The sequence below is a fragment of the Uloborus diversus genome, chromosome 3 (genome assembly GCF_026930045.1).
Source record: "Uloborus diversus isolate 005 chromosome 3, Udiv.v.3.1, whole genome shotgun sequence".
Taxonomy (NCBI): Eukaryota; Metazoa; Arthropoda; class Arachnida; order Araneae; family Uloboridae; genus Uloborus; species Uloborus diversus.
In genome coordinates this window covers 199,738,807-199,763,435 of record NC_072733.1, presented here as the reverse complement: position 1 = coordinate 199,763,435, position 24,629 = coordinate 199,738,807, and the positions used below count along the sequence as shown (strand labels likewise).

General features: G+C 33.2%; 1 protein-coding gene across 1 annotated transcript in view; it reads right to left on the bottom strand.

The window, feature by feature from the left end:
• Positions 1-1,874: 1,874 nt before the first annotated feature.
• The window catches only part of LOC129219377 (max dimerization protein 1-like), a 33,948-nt gene continuing 11,193 nt past the window's right edge, over positions 1,875-24,629 (bottom strand). The window contains exon 6 of the mRNA XM_054853752.1: positions 1,875-2,189. Coding sequence (XP_054709727.1) covers positions 2,053-2,189 — 137 coding nt within the window. The 3' untranslated portion in view covers positions 1,875-2,052. The remainder of the gene's footprint in view (positions 2,190-24,629) is intronic.

Genomic DNA, 24,629 nt, shown 5'->3' with positions numbered 1-24,629 from the left:
GCTCTTGTTCCAATTACTTTCAACTGGTAGATAATGAGAAGCACAGAATTATTAAGCAGATATTAAACTAGCAATTTATAGCAATAGATTTGAGAAAAATGCTTCATGGGAATCATTAAATAGAAATTTTAACTCAATTCAGTCATATTAATAATAAATAATGTTTACAAGTAGCTATAATATTTTTCTGTAAGTTCCTTTCTTTTTAACTTCAAAAAATACTTTTATGATCTTGTAGCAGAGAAATTAGCACCATATTCTTAGGTACAGCAGGCTTTATATGTTTCAACTTTATAATTTTAAGCAACACCAATAAGACTAAATTTGAATAAATATTGTTTACAAGCAACAATTACATAACAAAGCCTACCAAATTAAAACTTGCTTACTTTGATGATAAAATTTATAATAATAATTTTAAAAAACATAAGAAACCATCGCTAAAATATGTGAGATTCTGTAAAATCATTTAATAACTTGTGGCATTAGCTACAGAGTTTTTAAAGCAGCAGTTTACGGACGGTAGCAAGAAGGAAGCAGTGCTTTTAAATTAATTTTTAAGCACTTTACTACTTCAGCACACTAGGCAAAAAGGTTTTGCAATCTAAGATACAATATAAAGTAAAGACTTTAAATATATTTTTTAAAAATGATACATTTTTAAACTGGAAAGAGTAGATTGGAAGTTCTGTGAAGTGCCACATTATAAAAAGAACATCCAAATCTTTAAAAAAAAAAAAAATACAACATTTAAAACACTTAGTTCTGGAGTATTTGTCTCTAAATGTAAATGAGAATATTTATGAATAAAATGTGTTACACTTCTAAATAAATACAGCATTTGAAAAAAAAGTTATCCAGCAACTTTTGCTACTAAAATATTTTCAATTTTTTTTTTTATTTGCAATTCATTGCAAATCATAATTACAGCTCTTTAAGTTAAAAAACTTAAAGCTTCAACAAAAGGAATTTTAAATATACATCTATAACTAACTGCTCAGATGTGCAGTAAAATAAAAGATAACATAGAATAATTTTTCAGTTTAAAACATAAAAGCTCTAGTAGATGACTTCTTAAAGACATGAAAATACATATAAAAAAAATAATTACAGCTGCATCGCCTAATTTTGTTCTAAAAAAATTAATGCATTAAAAATAAATAATTACAGAAAAATAAATATAATTTATAAGTATTTTATTGCATTTGATGATTCTACTGGCTTTTTAAACTCTAGAACCATCAATATATATATATATATAACAATATTTTTAAAGGACTCTTTTAAAAGTTCATGAGTATTTAATTTGCTTTTTAAAATCACAATAAATAAAATGAGGATTAGCATTAAAATCCATTATAATTTTTAAAATTCGGTGGTTCTCAGTCTTTTGAACCAAGTAATGTTTCAGAAGAATTATGAAGGAATGTATAAGACTAAATACTTAATAGCCTGTAATTACAGAAATTGGCAACAATTGCACATATAGGATGAATCCCTACCAATTTCAATACTTTGGTAGAAAGTGCATTTAAAGACCAGATGGCAAAAATATTTATCTTTATGTTTTTAAATAGAGCTTGAAATGTTTGCATTTATGAGTATCATTAAACATTTAAAAAATAAAATGAAACTTCATTCATTTTCACACATAAAACAAAATGCATAAGAAGTTGAAGAGCAAAAAATTCATAGATGCTCTAGTTTAAAAACATTAATAATGCCACATAAAAATTTAATAAATAAATTTCGTAAATTGACTATTTCATATAACTGCACACATTTCAAGCGCTGTTTATAACAGTATCTGAAACATCAACAGCAATCATATTGCAAAATAATTGTCATACAATCTAGATATCTCAATACCAGCAATTGTTGTGCTGCTTTCACTCTTCATATAAATTTACAACAAACTTTTTCAACAACTGTTTCCCTCCCAACTATGGGTCGCAATATGTAGAAAAGGTCATAGACCACTCCATATAATAGAACTATCTGGACACAGTCTATTGTGCTAATCAGCGGAGGAGGACGACAAACCTGGCAGTGTTAGATGGCAGTTTGCTCACCCAAAGGATGTCGTTTAGTGCTGATGACGACACCACCATCACTGGTCAGGCTCTGGATACTGCTATGGTCATCGGTATCACTTTGGTTACTGTTGTAACCCATAATGTCCACTTCATCTAGGGAAGAAAAAATAAAAAATTACTTTTTAAATATTGAGATGTTTAAGAGTTTGCATTTAGTAACAGAAGGATTTAAAGCCAAAATAAACCTTTGTAATAATTTATCATTTCAACATAACTGGTAGCTGCTGGCAAAAGTAAATATTAAATAACTTTATTTTACCAAAAACAACATTTCTATGCAGAAGTCCTGCTAAACATTGAATCAACAAGCAATCATAGCCATATATTTTCTTTTCATCAATGCATAAATCAAATTTTCATTTTTTTTAAATATGAAAATCATTCTGTACAATATACTAGAAATGTCACTTTGGTGAGAGCAGAAAACCAAAATAATAAACTGTAAGGTAGTATGGTATTACAAATACTTAGGGTTCAAGAAATTTGATGCTTCATCATTTATTCAGCTTAAAAGAGTATGACATGGAATAATATGTTTGAGGCACCTGAGGGCAGAGCTCCTTATCCTCAAGTGTAGGAGATGATCAGAGAGCTCTCCTGAAGGGGACTAGCAGTGATTAGTCTACTAGGTTTCAGAGAACATTGGTAGCTCCAAAAGAAAAAAATAATAAAAAACTGCACAAAAATAAAGATTTTTAACACCTGCCCCACAAACAGAGAATATGGAAGACATTTGGATTTAGGTTAAAGAGTGTGCATGCAATTTAGTTAAATAAAGTTTTTTTTTATTTAGGTGGGGGGAGGGAGATTTTTCCTTAATTTAAAGGACTTCCTTCAAATTCTTAGCACGGTAATTGCTGTGCGGGAACAGCAAGTTACTGACCGAAACTGTGTTTAACAATTTGAAGTCTTTAAAATGTAAACCAAGACAAAATCATTTTGCCCCAACAGAGATTTACAGTACATAAAATTAACCCTAAATAAGATGCTATAATTAAATTACTATCCCAATTCTGCATTTCCCATTCTTTTAGCATTTTGATGTGCTGATAATTTTTATCACTAAAATAACGTAAAACTACTTCTGTTTGAAACCTTAAAAAGTTATTTTACTACTGGTACAACAGGGTGGCGACAGGAATTGTGAAAAAAAGTTCCCTTACTTTTCCCTGATTACGTTCACCAAATTTCCCTGATTTACATTACCAATGATAATGGTTTTCTTTCTTTGCTCTACTTGAAATCCATTGTATGTTTGTATAAAATGCAGTATTTTAAACGTTTTAAGTTGTGTAAACTTGTTGAACTAAATATATATTTTAAAAAGATGCTACTTTTTAATAAAATGGTTAAAAAAAACATGTCAAGTCAAATTTTTTTGGAAAAAAAAACTCCTACAAAACAGTATATTAAATTTTGCTACATGGAAAGATTATAGAAAATTAAAAAAAAAGAAATACTTTACTTCCAGAAACCACTTAGCATAAGAATTTTAAGAAACTATTAAAATTACCCTTAAAAACATGTGTATTTATGATAGAACTAAAAAGTAATTGAAATTATTTTGAACTACGTTTTCAAACAGAATAATAATTGTTGCAAGAATAACAAGTAATAGTGAAAGAATAGAAGTAATGTAGTTATTCTTATATAACTAATTGACATATTTATGCAAAATAGATGAAACCATTTGACATCCATTCATAGGGATCTTTTCTTTAATCAAGAACATAGGTTTTAATGAATGAATACAGCATTTTAACAATAAAAAAAAAGATATTTACTTAGGACAAAAGTTAACTCTATTTCAAATGATTTCAGTATGTAACAAAAAAAAAAATCTTAGATTGCTTTTGTAACAAACAACTTTGACATACAAGGGGAAAAAAAGAAATAAAAAAGCAATTAGTTAATTTCAAAATATATAAAAGAAGAATACAACTTGGTTATAAAATAAAAGAATCACTTAAGTCCGAAGAAAAGAAAACCTTTATAATCTGCGGTGACGACAAATAATATAACAGCAAAAAACAAAGTTTTTTTTATTGAAAGTTCAATTTTAGCAGTTAAATTGAAAACGCGAAGAAGTAATAACTTTTAAGCTTTTATAGTATTAATTCAAAAACCCAAAGATTTCTTCATGAAATCGTGATTACAGTACGCTAATTACTTCGAGACAATGGAATAAAGGCAAAGTAGCTAAGGCATTAATGAAGGCTTCCTCTTTGCCTGTATGTTTGTTTATTTTACGTAGCATTGAAAGCGTAAAAGGAAATTTCAAGCTAGGTAAAATAAACAACCTAACAGACACAGAAGCAATCTTAGGAAGTTCATCCTGTGGTTAATAAGTAAGATTCAATACTTTGACGTTGAGGAAAAAAGATGCACAAATATGTGGCAGTTTATATTCGCACCTCATTAATTTTACTTTTTTTTTTTTTTTTTTGAACAGATAATTGGTGGAAAATGCGTGGGGAATTAAAGTACTTAATTTTGTAAAGCAAAAAAAAAAAAAAAAATTTTCATAAAATAAATTTTCCCTGATTTTTTGTTATTTTTTCAAAATTCCCTGATATTTCCCTGATCTGTCGCTACCCTGTACCATAAACCAGTTATTGTTTTTGTCATTTCACAGAAGAAATAATAGTAAAATAACGAAAAAAAAACTTGAAGCTGTAGGAGAAATATACAAATTGATCTTTTGATTTCAATGGTGGTGCTAGCATTATTCAACGGGTGACATTTCAAATCATGGTCTGTTTTCAGTTCGCTCAATTTTTAAAGTGTTTTTGAATTGTTCTTAAATTTTGCATATGAACTTCAGCTCAAACTTTGATTCTTGGCTGCTCATAAGCATCACAACTTCGTGATTTTTTTTTTTTTCTTAATATCCCAATGGTTTGGATGCAGTTTGTGATTGAAGGTTACAATGTGATTTTCCCCAAGAAACCAAAACAGTGTATGTGCTACATTTAGAGTTTTGAAACCCATGACTTTCCAAGATTTTCATGACTCACAGGAAGTAATTTTTCCAGAAAAAAACAAACTAATTTTTCACAAGAATATCTAAATTAGTGTTTTGTGAAGCAAACATCTATGCTTTGCATACATGTTTCTAAAAATTCAAATTAAAGTGAAATGCAATGAGCCAATCTCGCCAAACTAAAAAGCAATTTATTCAACAATGACTGGTAAGAATTTACATGTACACAAATTTATTATTTTTTTCTCCGAAAAAAAATTGATATCATACACAATAAATTTTCAATCAGTAAAAATAGTGAAAACAAGTTTTAATTGCAAAATGATTTTTCGAAACAAAATAAGCTTCAAACATGCAGCAATAATGATGTAAAACAACTAGTAAACAGCAAAACATTCAAACTGACTTTTATTTACATTTTTTTCGCCTTTGCTTTTTTTTCCCATAAATGTTTTATTTTGTAAACAAATAAAAAATCTAAAATTTATTTCATTTAAAGCTAGCAGTTTTCTAAAAACAAAATTTGACTAGCACTCATTTAGTAATTACTAAATTTATGTTTACAATAAGTAAAACAAATAAAAAAAAAGAGAAAAAGCTTGAAAATTCCTCGATTTCTGAATTTTATCAATGTTCTTTACGTCCTCAATTAATTCTTTAGATCAATTTTATTTTCTACTAGTGGTACCGTACGGCTTTGCCCCAGTAGAAAATTAAAAGGTCATTTGTTTTGCCTGTATATTAACAAATAATGGATGATGGATTTCTCGCCAAGTTGCTATGGCAAATGACTTACCTATGTTACGGTTCCACGTTATGATGATTTCGTAATTTACTATTCCACGTTGTGATGATTTGCTCGGAAAAATTCTTAAAATTGGAATAGAAAAAGAACAAAATCGAATTTTCAAAAAATCGCTTCAAGGTGAACCCCCCCATGCTACAAACTAATTCTGTGCCAAATTTCATGAAAATCGGCCTTACAGTCTAGGCGCTATGCGCGTCACAGAGATCCTGACAGACAGACTTTCAGCTTTATTAGTAGTAAGGGATAACCTTCTTAAGGCACTGCTACAAATTAATGATAATTTTTATGAGTCTCTTGAATCAACTCGGATCCAAATGACTTCAAATCAAATGAGAAGGGCAAAATTAGACTTCTACAAGTTCTCAACTACACAGTTACGCATATAAGAGGGTTAAAACAAATTTAAACACAAAATTTTAAATGTCCAAAAGGTAGAATCGCATAGTACAGTCAACTCCCGCTACAACGAGATCCGACTGATGCAAAATGGCTATAACGTGAGTTTTTCAGGAGCAACGAATTTTAGAGCTAAAGTGCATTTCTTGCTCTCAACACGAAAATATTTGGAAAGGAATCGTAATGCTAAGTTTTGGCTTTGTTATTGACAACTAAACATTAATTCCTTAATGTAGTTTCATCCTTTCAGAATCACCGACTGCACAAGTTCCCACATACCGCACTATAAACATAGCATTGTTAGTGTGTATGTATCACCACTCCTCATTTTTCATTTATTTGTTCTAAATATGAAAGATGATGACATATTGCGGCATCTAGGCACGCTGCAAACAAAAAGCGAAAGTTTGCGACAATTTAAGAAAAGGTAAAGATTCTTGATACGCTTGACCAACTAAAAAGTGGGTCGAAGGTAGCAGGACAATTAGGTACAAGGTGAATCTTTCATACGTATAATTAAAAGTCAGAGAAGGCAATCTGCCCGAGGGAGTCCGAGAGGGGTGTTACCATAGATGTAAACGTTATAAAAATAAATGTGAAGCTACTGTATAAAAAAATATATTATAATGACAATCAGATTGAGCAGGATAAATCATCATCTTCAATTTTTAAGTTATAAATATAACTTATTGTATCTAGTGTATAGTACTCTTTCAGTGTAGTGCTTTATTATTACTATATACTGTTTGTACCATACTGTTTTATTTTTATGTCTCTCTCCCCCATTGATCATCGATTTTGTGCATCGTAACAGTATTTTATGTTGAATAATGCAACTTTTTAAAACACAGTAAAAATTCAGCTCTTTATGTAAGATTAGGAAACGGTAATATATAGTTAAAAAATGGTCAAAAATAGTTTAAAAGGTGTTTAAATGTCTAAAATGATTGGGCATGTTAATAAAAAAAAACATGTACACAACACTTTTCCACAACGCGAAATTTCGACTTAAGTGAGGAGTCTTGGAATGGATCCCTCGCGTAAGTCGGGATCCGACTGTAAAGAAAAACGAGCAAGTATCATAGAACAGGATGCAATCAGATTTAGGAATGCGTGAAAAATCGAAACTGACGTGTAAAAGCGTAAGAAACTGATAAGATGCGTAAATTTTACACCTAAATTTGTAAAGTTCGAAAAATATGTATGTTTTTGAACCCAAAATACATGATCAGTGATTTTTGAGCATTTTTTTTTTTGCAGAAAATCATGACTTTTTCCAGGTGCGATAGATCGGAATAGAAAAGGGAATTTAAACTACTATTACTTTTGGTGTGCAACTTATGGTGAAATCTTGTGTTGCATGTGGTTGTTCAAATTGTTGAATGTAGGATAGCTAATTGCAATGTCTTAAATAAGACATCTAACAGGACTCTTAATAAAATATAATATCTGCTTTCTCTAACTCTTTGGAAGTTGCAAGTTAAACTGTGCATGAGTTTGATGCATCACAGATACATTTTTATCTTTCAATAAATACTTTACTTATTATATGCAAAATTGCTTTTGTACTTAAAATGAAGCATCAATGTCGATAAAACTTCGGAATCTTTAACGAGTTCTTTTCAGGGATAGTCAGCTGTAGCAGACAAAAACGGATCAGTCTGAATCAATGCTGTAGTCGCAAAAGTAGCAGACTACTATATTATTCTGTACTTAAATTTAAAATTAGAAAGTAGGGGAATGTGGGGCAGAGTGAAAAGGTGAAATATTTGCTCCGCTTTTAGCTCCACTTACCTAGTAATATTTTAATTATGTGGTAACATGTGTAGTCTATTCCAGTCAAGAAAAAGTTACCTTTGAAAACCACAGCATATGATTGCTCAAATGTAATATTTGTTGTAAGTCAAAAATTATTTTGATACTATCAAACGATAAAGTTCTGGTTATTAACATTTTAAATATTTATTGGGATCTTTTATATTCGGTGCAGTATTTATTTTAATATTTAGCTTATTTGTGCTTTAAAATTTTTCGCAATTAGTCAAGTCATGCGAGCAAAGTTAAATAGTTCATTTCGTTTACACATTCAATCAAACCGTTTAACCGCCGAACTATTGACGGAAGATCAAATTTGAGTAATTTTTTGAAATTGTGTCTATTTATGTCTAGTAAATACAGAAATAAAATAAAATTTCTAGAAAAAATTTTTTTACTATGTTTTTCAGTGTGTTCCATTTTTGGAACATTGGCGCTTTGCATGAAGTTTTTTTTTTTCAGAGAATTTTTTTAAACTAAGAGGTTTTGAATGCGGTTTTTATCTTAGCATACTTTATTACGGAAAAAATAATGTTTTAAATTGCATTTATGTACAATGTACTTACTAGAAATCAGAAAATCCAATACAGAAATATCTAATGCCCATGATATGAAAGGAAGCATTGCTGGTGAAGTCGTTTGTCGGAATGAAAACATTTCTTAGTCATATTTTTTTTTTTTGCACACCGCACAACGTCCTTGGCATGCAGATACAATATAACATCCGTCAGACATTCTTGATTGTTTATGTAAATGACAACGAGGCCCTGGATGACTTTCCACTCGTACTTTTCTTCTTAGGAGGCGAGTTGTTATTTCTCTTCGGAAATCTAAATGCTTCATTTTGACTTCGTGAAACTCACAATGAAGTAACCAACTAGCTATAACTGAAATGTTCAGAGCATTACTAAAAAGATTCCACCACCATTTTTTACTCCTCAAATGAGGTCTGTAGCTCCCTAAAAGTTTATCCAAGACGTCCACTCCCCCCATTCCTTCACTGTATTTCTTGATAAGATGAGGTTGTGACACATCTATCTTGCATTTCTGCGCATTTGAGTAACGTTTTACAGATGCAAGTGGCTCATGTGCATAACAATAAGATGCTACTGTAACCACTGCATTATCATTCCAGCTGCACATGTACACTGATCCATCAGATCGATAGTCGAAATTTCTTCGATCTTCTTTAGAAAGGGCTCTTTTGGATTTCAGTGGACAATAGCCAGTTTGGTTTTCACGAATTGTTCCTTTTGCTCGTACACCTTTTTTTTGATAGCTGAGAAATTAAGGCATATGATGTAAAAAAGTTATCAAAGTATACTTCATGCTTAGACGTGTCAGTCAAAACTGATAATAGATCATTTACAACTCTGGATCCTAATTGCACATCAGGGGATCCTTCTTTTTTGCCTGAATAAATTTCCATGGAATATGGGTATCCACTTGAAGAGCACAGCATCCAAATTTTGAAGCCGAATCTTATTGGTTTTCCTCTAATAAACATTTTACATGAATGCCGACCGTAGTAGGGAACCATAGATTCATCTATGCTCAATTTTTCATGAAATACACCAAACTGTTGAAGGTTTTTACACAATTCTTCGTAAATAGGGTTTACGAAGAAGGGGGGGACTTTTCCAAGTTTGTCATTTTGTTTTAATTCATGGTTGTCCATCAAATGAAAGTTGTTTTTTATTTTTCGAAAACGATTTCGAGGCATAACTGTTGGTACAATTGGCACAGATGTATCTTCTGCACTGCTCCAATACATATCTTCAAAAGGAACGGAATGGTACCCACTCAATAGCAGCAAACCAAAAAATTGTAGGATTTCATCTCTGTCAACATCTATTGATTCTCCTTTTTGCAATGCATACAAGTTTGTCATATTTGTTAAGTGTTCAACATACTGCAAAGGTAAAATTTTAAAAAATAAATCAATTGGAGATAAATCCACTATATTCGGAAATGCGTGTCGAAGCGGTTCAATACTTTCTGGCGAAATCAGTTTTTGAAAATTAGCTTTCTTCTCCCATGTTAAATCCATTTTCATTCTTTTTCTACTTTTATTTCCTGATAATTCCAATTTTTTCTTTTTTTCCGTTTTCATTCGCTTTTTACTTTTATTATCTAATGATTTCAGACTTTGTTCTTCCTCCGATTTTTTTGTTAAATTTTCACGAGAGTTGGCGGAAAAAATGTCCACCTGTCCACATACATCAATTGGTGTAATAGGTTGTAAATCGTCTTCTAGAATGTCTTCTTCCTCAGTGATATTGCCTGGTTCATCAGGGGGTAATTGGCATATATCTACATCTGACAATGTATGTAAATAAGCCACAGCTTGTTCTACAGTAAGAAATCTTGTAGACATTTTTTAACATTTATGAAGAGTTGTTATACGTCAAACAGAATTTCGTTTCGCTCGAAAACAAAGCTAGCGAATTATTGAATTGCATTTAAAATATGAAGAATAAAACGCTCACTAATATTATTTTTTATTATCACGTGACAATGCAGCTGTCCGAGCAGGTGTGGATTCGGAGCCATATAGTCCGACAAACAGTAGACTGTTATTATTTTCTTTGCTAACAAAACGTCATATCCTTTCAAAATATAAACTTACTTGGTTTTGCCAATATCTAAATCAGAGTACATTCAAAATGAGAAGAAAAAAGAAACATATATTACGAAAAATGAAATTTCCCTTTTGAAGTTGAACGATTTACTTCTTGGAAATTTGACTCCCTAAAAGCGCCAATGTTCCAAAATTGGAACATGCTATTTTGAAGGGGTACACCTTTTGGAAATATCATTGTACATTTCTACAAGCATTTTAAAATCATACATTGAAGTATTTTTCACAACTATAATAAGTATCGTCACATTTTCTGAAAAAGCCAATTTTTGGTAAATTTTATAAGAAAAAGTTGCAAAAAGCTAAAAAAACACTCATCTTTGAAAAATCGCAATAAATAATTGAAAATATATAAATAATCAAGCAGGAAATCAAAAAATACTTTGAAATAAGACTAAACTGTGTTAAAAAAAACTTGTTTATTTTAACGTTATTTCTTGGGAAAATTTTCAGTTAAATATGATGTTCCATTTTTGGAACATTGGCGGGCAAACGGTTTTAACTAAATCACTTACGTATTCATTTATTAACTAATTTATTTACATTCCCTCATTTCACAGTTCACTTATTAATTCATTCATTTTCTTATTCATTCACTATTTTATTCACTCATTTATTTTTCCTCATGTATCAATTAATTTATTAGTTGATTGGTTCATTATGTTTTTATTTATTCAATTATCCTTTATTTACTCATTAATTTGTTAAAAATATTTTTCAATCAGAATAGAAAATATTTCACTTGAAAAATATTTCTCTTTTCATTTTGCCCCATGAAAGATTCCACTTTTTTTTTTTTTTTTTTTTTTGAAGGCACAATTTTACTGCCAAAAATTGAAAAGTGAAATTGCTTCAATGCAAGTTTTGTTATAAAATACAGTGTTCTTTCTTCATGCACTGTAATTTTCAGAACAAATTTCCAATTTGTTCATTTTGAAAAAGCTCAGCCATCCTAACTATTTCACTTTGCCCCACACTCCCCTATATGTTCTGAAACGTTAGAGGGAAGAAATGTAAAAAATAGGTACTAAAAATTTGTTTTTCTGAAAATTCGTCGTAAAAGCAGGACTTAAGATTAGTGACTCCTAAACCCTGTTTTTGATTGTGCATCAGTTGCTAAACAGTGTTAACCAAGATTTCATCAAGTTTTTTGTCTGAGATTGATCAATTGGGCTGCCCACATCCATGGCGCAGACTTAAGACATTGATTTTTTTTTTTTTTTTTTTGAGAGGCTCTCTTGTGAGCGGGGGGGGGGGGGGGGGGACACAACCCTAGGCACTAAATAAACAGCAGTGCGATCTGAGTGCTGTATTGGATAATATACCATCTAGTTTGGTTAGAACACAGTGTATTCCTCCTACTCTTCAATGAATTTTTTTTTCTTTTTAATTATTTAAATGACTTTTTAAAAGTAACGTAAAAAAATCGCGGAGCAATATCTGTGCTGTCCATATCGAGCAACCCCTCAGAACGAGAGAGCGCACCAAATGAATGAGATCAAAACCCTCTCAAATTAATCCTCCTTAAAATTTCAATGGCACCATGGACCCCCCCCCCCCTCCCTCCCCCTCCCTCCCCTTCCCCCGCGGACAGTGTCACCTTAAAACGATCCGTGAGATTGAAATTTCCATCACCCGCGCTAAGTCTTTGCAGATCGGTTATTATCGTTCGACCATTAGTGCTGTCAGGCAACTGCTCCTCCGCCTATATACGGATTAAACGACGATGGGAAAAAATGAACATATGAGGCAGTGAGAAGCAACGGGATGTAAGTGCCAAAATTAAAAATTTTGGCGATAACCACTACAAATGGTGAGTGAACTTCTCCCCTTCCTTGGGGCAAGAGATAGTCCTTATAGCCCTGTTAGGTGCTGCTATACAGCATGATTTAGAAGAAAAAAAAATCAACGAAAGCCCACCGAAAATCGCAACTTTAATCGAGTACATATTACTAAAAACTTCAAAATGTCCACTTAAGATCCCTTTGCTTCTCACTGCCTCAGGTTAACAGTAGGGCATCTAGCCTCCAAATAACAGCAAGATCTTCTACTGTTGTTCAAAGGCGAGTTCGCTCCACTACACGAACGATTAATTAATGCTAGTGCAGGGGTGTTCATCTCGCAAAGAGCGATGATACACACCCCCCCCCCCCCCCTCGATTCCTGAAATGCTAAGGCACACCCTACCCCTCCCGAGAATGCGAGTCCCCTCAAAATGAGATCTAAAACCCTCTCAAATCACCATCCCTAAGAAAAATTAAAAGGCAACAGATACACCCCCCACCCCCTCCCGGACACCAACGCAATATCAAAAAAAAAAAAAACCTACCGCTACCAACTAAAGTATATGGAACATTTAAAATATTGACCGCTTAAGTCACCTTGATTTCTCACCCAGCTTTCATTCATTCCTGTAGTAAAAATGCTACTAAATGTTTTTACTCTCTTCCCACATACTTTTTAACAGCTCGTTGACATTTGCTTTTAGCACGAAGCCTTAGGGTTGTCATACAGCGCAGATGAAGTGATAAGTTCTTCCCATATCAAGAGGATCGCGCCCCGGTTGTCTGAGACCGCATGATTCCCATGTACTGGTACAAATAGACAAAAGTTAAAAAAAAAATAAATTTCCACTTGTTGATTAGCGCATGGTCGGTTTGTCTTGCAAAAATTTGTTGGTGAATCGAAAGGCAGAAGAAATCAATAAAAGAAAAAGTGATTACTTAGAGAGCCCAATTTCATGATGTCAGAATTATACCGTAGTCCGAACATTACATAAAAATGATTCATTTGCAATGGCACCTGATCGCGCTGGCCAGCTCGAGTTCCGAGTTAAAAATTGCTGCTTTTACTTGTCGAAGTGCAAGCATTTTCGGCAACACATTAACACTTGGCTTATTGTTTTTCATCGTACACCAGTGTCCTTCATGTTAGTAACTTCGGCACTTGAAGACCAACCTTCTTTGTTCCAACTTCGGGAAGGTCATCGTCTCTCTCTAAACACACCTTTGCACATTGAGCGGCAAAGAACGCGCCCCTCCCCCCCCCCCTTACACCAACGTTTCACAGCGACCTTGAACCAGCGGTCATGCGCTCATAACCAATGAAATGCTCTGCGTAATCCCGTTTGAATGGGGCATGGCGTGCAATTATGTATGGGGATCGAAAATATGATGGCGGCATCTTCATCTGATGACACGACCGAGGGGAAAAGTTTCCATACAAGACTGGGAATAATGGTTAATGGCTTTCTAGCGATCGTCTCTCGTAAGGAAAAAAAAGAGTTCCTAATGGGTTTTATTCTATCTTGAAAAACGCTTCAGGAGAAAGTACCTAAATGAGACTGCAAACTTATTTTTTATTATGAATGTGTTTTACCAAAAGGAGTTTAAATAAAAAATCTGAAGTTTTCGTGATGTAGCCAGAGGAATTTTTCTAGTTTTCTAATGTAGTATTGAAAAAAGTATTTTGAGTGTGAATTTTGTTTCGTTTCACTAGCAGGATTGCCAACCTTGGAGGAAGAATTTGAGGAGCATTTGCGGTGATTTTGAGGAGCAATTCGGTATTTTGAATAAAAATCAGTAAAAATAACTAAAAACCACTTTTACTAAAATTGTTTGAGAGCTTTAATAATCATTTTAAGCACTGGTATAAAAATAATTATTTTTAAATTAATAAAACAGCTTTAAACACTATTTCAATCTTTGAGTATAAGCATCTTTAATTTCTCTCTTTTTTTTTTCATGTTTTACATGAAAATAGCAAAATATTAGCTTGAAAATGTTCGGTCGGGAAATGCGGAGCTTCTTTGCGGAGTTTCGCCATTTTTGTGGAGCAACTCCGCAAAATGCAGACCAGTTGGCAACCCTGCCAGTGCTTAACTTGCGTGTGAACTCACTTCTTGCAGTACTTTTCAATTTCATGTTTATTTCTACATAGAGCAGTCCGACCAGTAAATGAACACTTAAGCACAATGTTATTATCAGAAATTCATAATATCTTTTAAAACTAGGGATGGGGAGTCAAAGGGAAAATGAAAGACCCCGACTCCGCAATCTCAAAATTAGCCCAACTCCGACTTTGCGGCCCAGATAAAAATTAAAACATATTTATTGGTATGTATAATCATTTAAAAGAAAAAAGGAGTGAACTTTATGTTTCAGGTAGTTTGGGGGTTTAAGGGAAGAAAAGAGCAACAATCCAGCAAATGAACAAGTCAAAGCAGTGGACAAAAGAAAATTCTTCTTGATTTGACCTTTTGGAATTCTATAGAAGAAAACGTTACTGAATTGCCAATTCATTAGAAAAAAAAGCCTTTTGAAACTTTTTTTTTTTTTTTTTACAACTTATGAACTGCTTGTTCACTTCCCTGTTAGACAGAATTCAATCTTTTTGGGGACAGAAATAAGTTCAGAAGACCCCGTTTTATAAACTGAAAACGGAATGCCGCAAGATCGATAAGACTTGGTCTGGAAAAAAAAAAAAACTATAAAAAGGATACATTGTCGGTTTGGTATAGGTTTAAATAGCCAAATTACGTCATTTGACTTAATCGCCAAGTAGAGTGATTACTTTCAGGTTTAGTAAAATAAAAAAAAAAATATTTTCAAGATTATGTTCCTTATGCATAGAGAGGGAGGGGGGGGGGGAGAGCTTTACTAAGAATTTACGGTTTTTCTTTACATTTTGAATGAAGTAACCGAAATTTAAACTTGCAGTCACTTTTAAAAGCAAACATTTGCTGAAAAAGGTTTGAAAGTTTGTAACAGGTTCATCATTTCAAACTCTCAAAGTGGCGGTCAAATGGTACACACTCAATTCATACTGAATTGAAAAACATCAAAAAACCACGCCCACTTTTCTGGACATACATTACTTTTCCAAAGCCGGGGAGGGGGCAATTGCCCCCTCCTGATTCCTCTAAAGGACAAGCTTGGTTTCTAATACAAATATAGCTTAAAAAGCAACATTTGCTCTATTAATAATGTTTTTCTACTACCCAAATGATGCTATTATCGCAAATGATAAGAGTTTTTTTCTTTTCAAACATGAATCCAAAAACTTTTAGATTGAGAGTAGCGCGTGGGAGAGGAGGTGTAAAAAAAACGAACTAAGAAAAAAGCATTCCTCCCCTGCTCCTTGGCAGGGGACAGGATGGATGCTCGGGGAAGGGTCCAAGGTCGAGGTCGTTACGATACTCCCTTATTACTTCACTTTCAGCTGTAAGACCACTATAGAATGAAGATGAGAGGGGGGGGGGGACTGTTTTTTTCTTCCAAGAATCGCGTGGCTCGGTTGAAAGGGCTAGGAAACTTACTTGCGCTTCAGAACCTGTTTGCTAACTCTATAAGAAACTTTTAGCCTATACTCCTATACAAAAGAATATTTAATACAGTAACCCCTCGTTACTTCGTACTCCGTTGTATCGTTCGTTCCGATTTATCATTCTTTTGTTTCCCAAAATATTGCACTCAAAAAAAAAAAAAAAAAATGTTGCTTTACATTTGACATCACAAAAAAATATATGTGTGTAAATACCTCCTAGAAAAAGTAATTCTAGTATATGTTTGAGCTTCAAATTGTATTAATGCGAAATTTAAAAACCAATCAAAAACTCTCCTTCCCAGGGTTTGCCAAAGGGGGGGTCTAGCCCCCCCCCCCCCCCGACAAACTTGAAAAACCCACTATCCCGGTAAAGTGGGGGTTTTCAGAATTTACAGCTTATTGAAAACCTTCACCTTAGAAACTAAATGTCACAACCATATTGATCAACACCAAGTCCAGACATTGACATCTTTTTCTCTGAACAATTTCTTAAATATTTGAAATAGAAATTAAACAATATATGGATTTCACATTCTTATTTAGAATACTTAGAAGACCAGACTAAGCAATAATTATTTCCATGAATTTCACAGACATTGTTTTGCATTGTTCGGAAAAATGACTGCACTACATTTCTTAAACTTTAACATACGTATTCCTGTATTATTACACACACGATTTATCATGTGACTTATTAATAATTACTAATTTTAATAGTTTTCAAATTTTTATTTCCAGCTTTTGGATTCAATGAATTTTAAAATACTTGGTATTTATTCACATTTGTGGTTTCTGCTACTCTTTTTATCTTAAAACTTAGTTAGTCATTGATTGTGAGAACAAACTGCAAAACTCTATAATCACTACACAATGTAATATTTCCGGATTTCAAGGAGCACTTTTACAAAATGTTACTCTTTTACAATTATTCTGATAGAAACAAATGTTTTACTCTTGTATGGTCATGTTTTCGTTGAAAACAATTTTGATAATATTTCATTTAATTATAAAATCGTATCAAAATCGTTTCTTTTCTTCGTCAATATACATTTTTTTTCAAACAATTTTTTGAGGAAAAATAGAAACACTATGAAGAGTAAAAGCAGCAGTCTGATACAGTAGTTAAATAGAGATTGAAATTAAAATGTTTTGAAAATCCGAAAAATGCCCGAGTTTTTCCTCAAAACCTGGATATTTGACGAAACACACTGGGCCTGATTTCAACGAGTCTGTTTTACACAGCTAACACACTACATTCGTACAAAGAATGTAAGAAACATAAGCTGACTTGAGTCGATTATTTCAGAAAAGGCGTAAGTCCTACGGAAATCCATTGGCCTTTTCTGAAATAATCGATTCACTTATGTTTCAGAATTCAATATCAATTGACAACAGATATCTTACTTTTCTTACCTCCCTGACAAAAGATTGAGACCGCTGCCTGGCCCATTAGCCATCAATGATCAATAGATAATCTCTCGCTTAATGGACCAAGAAAATAATTACGTAAAGAGGAGCGCATTCATCGCTTAGGCTGTGCTATCTGATGATTAACTTCTCAAAACCTGAATCGGAATTCTGATAGCTACATTCTCTGATAGTTTTTTAGTTTTTACTAGAAGGGGCATATCTGCCATGACGCCTTAAATCTCAGTCTTGGAACTGTCACCTCCCCTCCTAAAAAACTGAGGGGGGTTGGGGAATAAGGTCATACCATTCGAAAAACATCTGCCGCGACATTAGTCCTGGTATCTACCGCTCGGATATCCTCCTTCCGCAGTTCCAGTAGATTACCTAGAGAGTAACAGATGGTTGAATATCGGCAGCAAGCACTACGACGGGGTAAGGGATCTTAACTTACCCGGGAGACGGCGAGAAGATTAGAAAGATTTATTGGGTAACGCAAACACGAACGAAACAAACCCCTCAATCACCAGCGTAACAAGTTTAGCTTTTAGGGGCTCCGAATTTCCGCGCAAAGCAACATGTGGCATTTCCCCCTTGTAGAGGATTCATGATAAGGCTTATGACCACACACCTAACTAAAAAAATTCCTCTTCATGCAATGGAGAAGACGAGTAAGAATAGAAAATTAATGTGATATTGAATATTGAAACTTAGTTCTAATAGCAATTGAAATTAAACATTTACGAAATGTATCAAATGTTGGGGATATTCACAAACCGTCGCTAGTAGCTATCTCTCGCTTTTACAGAGGCACAACCAGAGGGGTTCTTTTTAGGGTCACCCCCCCCCGAAAAAAAATAAACTCCAGGCTTGAGCCATGTTAGCACATATAGTCTTGATATCAACACTTAAAATATTAATAACAAAGTTATTAATGACAAACGTTTAATAATTAAGAAAAATCAAATAAAAAGCCTTCTACATTTTAAAATTCCCCAAAAGTACTTAAGACCCACCCCCCCCCCCCCAAAAAAAAAGAAAGAAACATGCCTATCTTAAATGAAATACTGAGGGGGGGAGTGTTGTAAAAAAATCGATATTTAATATAAATAATATCATACACACATGCATGCTATCAACATAGGGAAAAAAAACCAGACAATTCAAGTACAGTGAAACCTGTGTAAGTTGACTACTTGCCGTGCACTACTTTTGTGATCCACTTAAACAGGTGGACAACTTACAAAGGTTAATTTATATGATAAGGGTTAATTCCGTGCCTGAAAAAAGCGGTCAACTTAGACAAGTGATCAACTTACAAGGGTGGCAGGTTTTACTGTATAACATTGCGTTTTACAATTGATAACATCCTTAAAATCTTAACGGAAATGAATTAGCAACCAATACCAAAATTTACGTGCGCGTTGTGTTAACAATATAAACAAAAAGTTTTCAAATTACGAAGGTGATCAAAGTTCAGCATTCACAAGAAAACATTTTAATGAAAAAACTTCCACAAGTTCAAGAAGTAAAAATACACTGAAATGTTGTAGAACCATACAATTCCTTTACTTGAGTTTAAAATGAGTCGAAAACGGTTTTGTTCGTTAACATACTGTTTGTTCGTCATAGATCGATTAAATTTTAGCGTAATAGCAAACAAAGTGTAACTTTGATTCTAATTGAGCTAAGTGTTCGATTAAAATCTTAATAGCAACTTTTCTAACTTTCTAGTTCGAAACCGAGTCTGCAAGATTTTAATAAACTGAGCAATGACTCAATCAAGAAAGCAAATCAATGTGGGAAGCGCCAACAGAATCTTTGCATGAAACCAATTGCTTGCATTCACACAAAATTTTACTTGTGGGTTATTCATGTTGATTTTCTTTACTCTCCAATTTTGCGCAAAGGCATAATAAACCACAGGGGGTGCATTCTAACGATTACCGTCTCTTCAGGTGTACAAGTGTACCCAAGCCAAATTTTCTGAAGACAGTGCGAAATTTACGGAAACTATAAAGAAGCTCGACCCCCCCCCGCCCCCTGATAAAAAAAACTCTTCAAATATGCTAACAAAAATCATTTTAAAAATCCATTTTGGAAGTTTTTTCTTTAAAAAAAAATCAATTGTAAAATGTGTTGTCAATCCAAAATTTTCGGAAACGGCTACCCAAAATTATCTGAAATTTCAGACCACAAACACTACTGCGTCTCTTTTCTGTTTAATAGACGTTTGTTCTTTGGATCAGGGCGATACCTCGGTCTTTTATCGATATTTTTTACGTCGATAAATGTTAAAGAATTTAATGAACTCCTAACTCTCGACCGTGCAGTGCGTCAATTTTAAACATTGCACAGTGCGAAAACCTTAACAATCAACAAAATCATAATCTAAATAAACAAAAGTAAATTTCCTCTATCAAAAAACACACGCTATGTTCCAAGTGAGTAAATGCTTTCTGTTCATAAATATTCTTGAGAGAAAGCAAACTTACATAGCTAAAACTACTTTGTATGCATCGCTGTGCTATTCCCTGCTTTTTCTAACAAGCGCATTATTATCTAATAAAGTTGTTCATCATTGGTTCATCGAAATGAAAATAACCCGAGGTGAATGACTTATCCTTCATATTCATATTATTGCATGTTTATTTATAAAACTAGCTTCAGCACCGATACATAGGGAAAACACAGTCGGAAAGGTTTGAAGATTCTATTGTTAGAAGGGGGAAGAAACACACACACACAATTATCAATAGTAATCATTAAAAATGATTAGGTAAATCTAATAAGAAGAGGATTTCATTCAAAATTGTTGTTGTTGTTTTTTTTAATGCGCCATTTAATGGTCCTGCAAACAATTTATTCATGATCGTTAGCAGTATGTTTTCGTAGCACGACTAATTATTTTTAATCATGAAATTAATTGCTCGGGTGTTAGTTTAAATCAAATTGGAGAAAAACATGCATATTGTGACGCAATGTCAGTGCAAAAAATGCTTTGTTCCAGTTTGATAGCAAAACTATTTTGCCGTGGGAAGGTGAAGGGCAATATCTGCAAAAATGAGTTTTTGAGATGTTTGAAGAAACGCGTTTTGAATTCAATACTAACAATGGGGAAATGTTGGAACTCGACGTTTTATTTCCTAAATAAATACACAAAAAAAAAAAGGCACCCTCCTAATTCGTTTGGTAAAAAATAATTCTATCAATGGAAATTCTTAAAGTCTGTTTAAAATTCAAGTTTCTTGTTCATTAACAGATTCATTTGCTTTTTTAGTACTAATCCTGAAAATGATCCCAACCTGTTTTTCTTCCTCTTCCTCGAATCACTCCAGGATTTTTTGAAAATCAAATTTCAAAATGTGTGAAACAGAAAAATTGCAACTTCGAAACAGATTTTTTTTTTTTTTTAATGTATTCATTTTTTGAAGACATTAAAACAAGTGCGAGGGGACTGAAAGAGGAGACACCCATTCACTTCTTATTTTCTTACGAAAATTTCCCCAAAATGAGCTTACTTTTTAGTTTACTTGATTTATGTATTTGAACTACACCCACTCTTTTATTGATGATGAAATGCACGAAACAAGTTATAATTTTTTTCCATGCATGGCATCTATATATACTATAGGGTCTTTTGCCCCTTCTCCACCCAGGTCCAATTTCCTTACGTGACTTCATGTATCGAAGTTTTTCATAGGATCGCTGTCCTCAACCTCGAGCTTTTATGGTATGTTCTCTCACCTCCTACTTCTGCTTTTCCAACATATGCTCGAAGCTTTTATTATTACAGTGGTATCATATGAGAAGCAAAGGGATGTAAATAGACTATTTGAAGTTTCGAGTAAGTCGCGATTAAAGTTCAGATGGGTAGGCCTTCATTAAAAAAGTTTCCTAAGTCATGCAGTACAGCAGCACTTACTAGGGCTACTAGTACTATGTCTCGCCCTAAAACAGAGGTGAGGTCCAGCAACTATTTGTACTGGTTATCTCCAAATTTTTGGTTTTGTCACCAAGGACGGATCTAGAAAATGTTCAAGGAGGGGGCGATTGTTCTTACTCTTTGGAACTTCAATTTCTAAAAACATCCGAAGAGTTTACTGAACCGCATAGCTTACCCTTCTTTATGTAATTAAAAGTATTCTACAGCTGTGCTTCTTTCTAAAAATATCCAAATAGAGCCTTTAAACCTAGCCCTAATATCATCTAAGCTCGTCTGAAATTGAGATTTTGGAACTTCAATTTCGGAAAAAATCTCATGGAAAGCTCCAGTCTCTATCCCCAAGAGATAGGCTACGATAGCGTTTTAACTTCAGTTTTGGGCAAGAGCTCCCTTTCTTCTAACACCATCGAATATTAGGTAATAGCGTTTTTAAAACAAAACGCTATTACCTAGTTTAACGTTTAATAACAAAAATATATGCGAAGAAACTTCTTGTCTCTCGGCTCAAGGAGGGGGTGACTGCCCCCATCGCCCCTCCCTTGTATCCGTCCTTGTTTGTCACTTACATCCCTTTGCTTCTCACTGCCTCATATGCATAAGCAAAAAAAAAAAAACTCATTCAAACGAAAGAATAATCACAAATCTTAAGCCAAGTTTGGTTGCGATATCGCCCTCCTGTGTTGACCTAAGATGTTTGACATAGAAAAGAGCACATGTGATTTTTTTTTTTTTTTTTTCATTTCTTCAGTCCTCAAAAGCCGTTATCAATTTCTCAGACAAAAAATGTCCCCTGTGATTAAATAGTCTTTCCTTTGTGTCATAGGATTATTTCGCGATTTTTTAAAAATTTGTTTATTTTATGGTATTTTGAAAAAAAAAAAGTCTTCATTTGTTTCCATGCGCCCCTATGGATTGGGGGGGGGGGGGGCATGGGCGCCCATATGCAAAATTTTAAGGGGGGGCTCACAAGTTTTCCCTATGGTTTGGCAGAGCATTTTACCCATGAAAACCGATTTCAGTACTGATTAGAGATATTACAATTTGACATTTTTAATAACTTATTCATTAATGGTTGGAAAAAAAAATTTTTTTTAACGATTTTGCAAAGCTCATTTCTAGGGGGGGGAGGCATATGTGAACAAGCCTGGGGCGCATATGAACACGATTCAAAAATGCAAGCCAACAAAAACCTCTTTAATATAAAACATAAACGTATAGTGACATTGAAGGGTTTGTAACCTATACTGAGTCAGTTTAAATCTGCTTAGTGTTAAATTGTTAAGTTTCGTAGCACGTTCTAATCATTGGATCGACGGGAAATTTATAAGACTGCATAGTACAAAGAATTCTTTATTATGTAAGGATTATTCTTATTATAGAGTGCTTTTAAACTTCATATAGAGTATGATAACGTATATTGAAATTATTTTAAACTTGTTTTAAATTGAATGAAAATATCTCGTTTTTTTTATTTCCTGCAGTACAGTTAAGGTAACACTAAGTTGTTGACAAACTGTTGAGTAACAAAATAATAATAAAATTAATAATAATTTTTCAAATTTACACCTTTTTAAGGGGAACTGCTCTCACATGTGCCCCTAAATGTTGTGTTCACACTTGCAATATCAACCTTAGAAGTAACTTGCAAAAATAAAAAATTCTTAAGAAACTAGCTAAAACATGTTTTCGCGTGAAAAAGACGGTGATAAAATTATATACAACTCCTGCTAAAACAAAGAAGTTGTCACCACAGAAACAAACTGGCTCATTGCTCTAAAAGCTTTATATATATATATATATATATTTTTGGTTGGTAGGGTATTTGTAAAAGGTCCATACATACATATATATATATATATATGGACCTTTTACAAATCCCGACCAACCAAAACGAACCCTTCACAAAATTCTGATAAACAAAAACGGATCTTTCACAAATTGTTTATTAGACGAGCAAATCTCAAAACAAAATAACACAGCATATTTCCATGCATAAAAACGATAATGTTTGGAACCTTTTTTAAAGTTAAATTTGAGAGATCAACGTATACAAAATCTGCTAATTTTGCAAAAGAAAAAAAAAATCGGCACTCTTGTGATGCTCCTGCAAACGATAAATAACTACCAAGGTCAAATAAATATAATGCTTGTTGTTGGTTTCTTTGAAAGAAATTAACAGCTTTGAAAGTCAGTTTGGTTAATAATTTTGCTCGTTTGTTTTATGCAGCAGTGTTGTAAAGTTCTCTGAAAAAGCGTCAACCTTCAGTCAGTCGTAAGCTCATGATTTAATAAACAATATATAATATACAGCGAAATGAGCTTAGAACTGCAAAGGATAGTAGGGATGGGGGGGGGGAATGAATAGCTTCAGATAGGGTTACCAACTTTAAACTTATCGCCACAGCTTGCGATGTTTAACTGTTTATCGCCACTTAGCGTCTGGCGGGGCGATGTTTAATTTAGCGATGTGCTGGATCGTTAAAAAAGTAGATCCGCGGATATGGATCTCATTTTTTTTTTTTTTTTTTGCCCAATTCAACTATCCAAGTGTAAAATTTATTACGGAAGTTATTCCCGTCATAATAATAACACTGTTTTTTCAAAAAAAAAAAAATCATCTACGGCGAAAATATAATAAAGACTATGATTTACTCTTTAAAGAAATCACCGTTGAAATTGAGGGAGAGTTGGAAGGAACGGGTCAGCGCTGCATTAATGCTTAAAGAGAATGAGAAAAATTATTTCTAGCTTGCTTGGTAGATGTAGGATACAGGATACAAGAGTGTAAAGCTGCTACTGTATAGGCTAGAAATAATTTTTCGCATTTTATTTCAGCATAAATGCAGCGCTTACCCATTCCTTCCAAATTACTCCGACCGACGGAATAACAGAGCCGGGAACACTTTTACAAACAATAAATTGATAATGGGGTCGTTTCCAAAATTTTAAAAGTATTTTTTTCTGAAACAGCATGCTTAAAAACATAAAATCTGACATTTTTTTTAAATAATTTGTTTACGTTTAATATTTTTAAACAATTACTTAAATCGGAGCGCTTTCATTGTTTACGGCTTCTGCCGATGACATCACAAATGATGAAATGTCATTCAGTGTTGCCATTCACAGTGCAAAATATTTAATTCGCAGCTTTACTCACGTGTATTGGCAACGATATGGTTGATAGCAAGCGTAGAGAGCAATATTTAATTCGC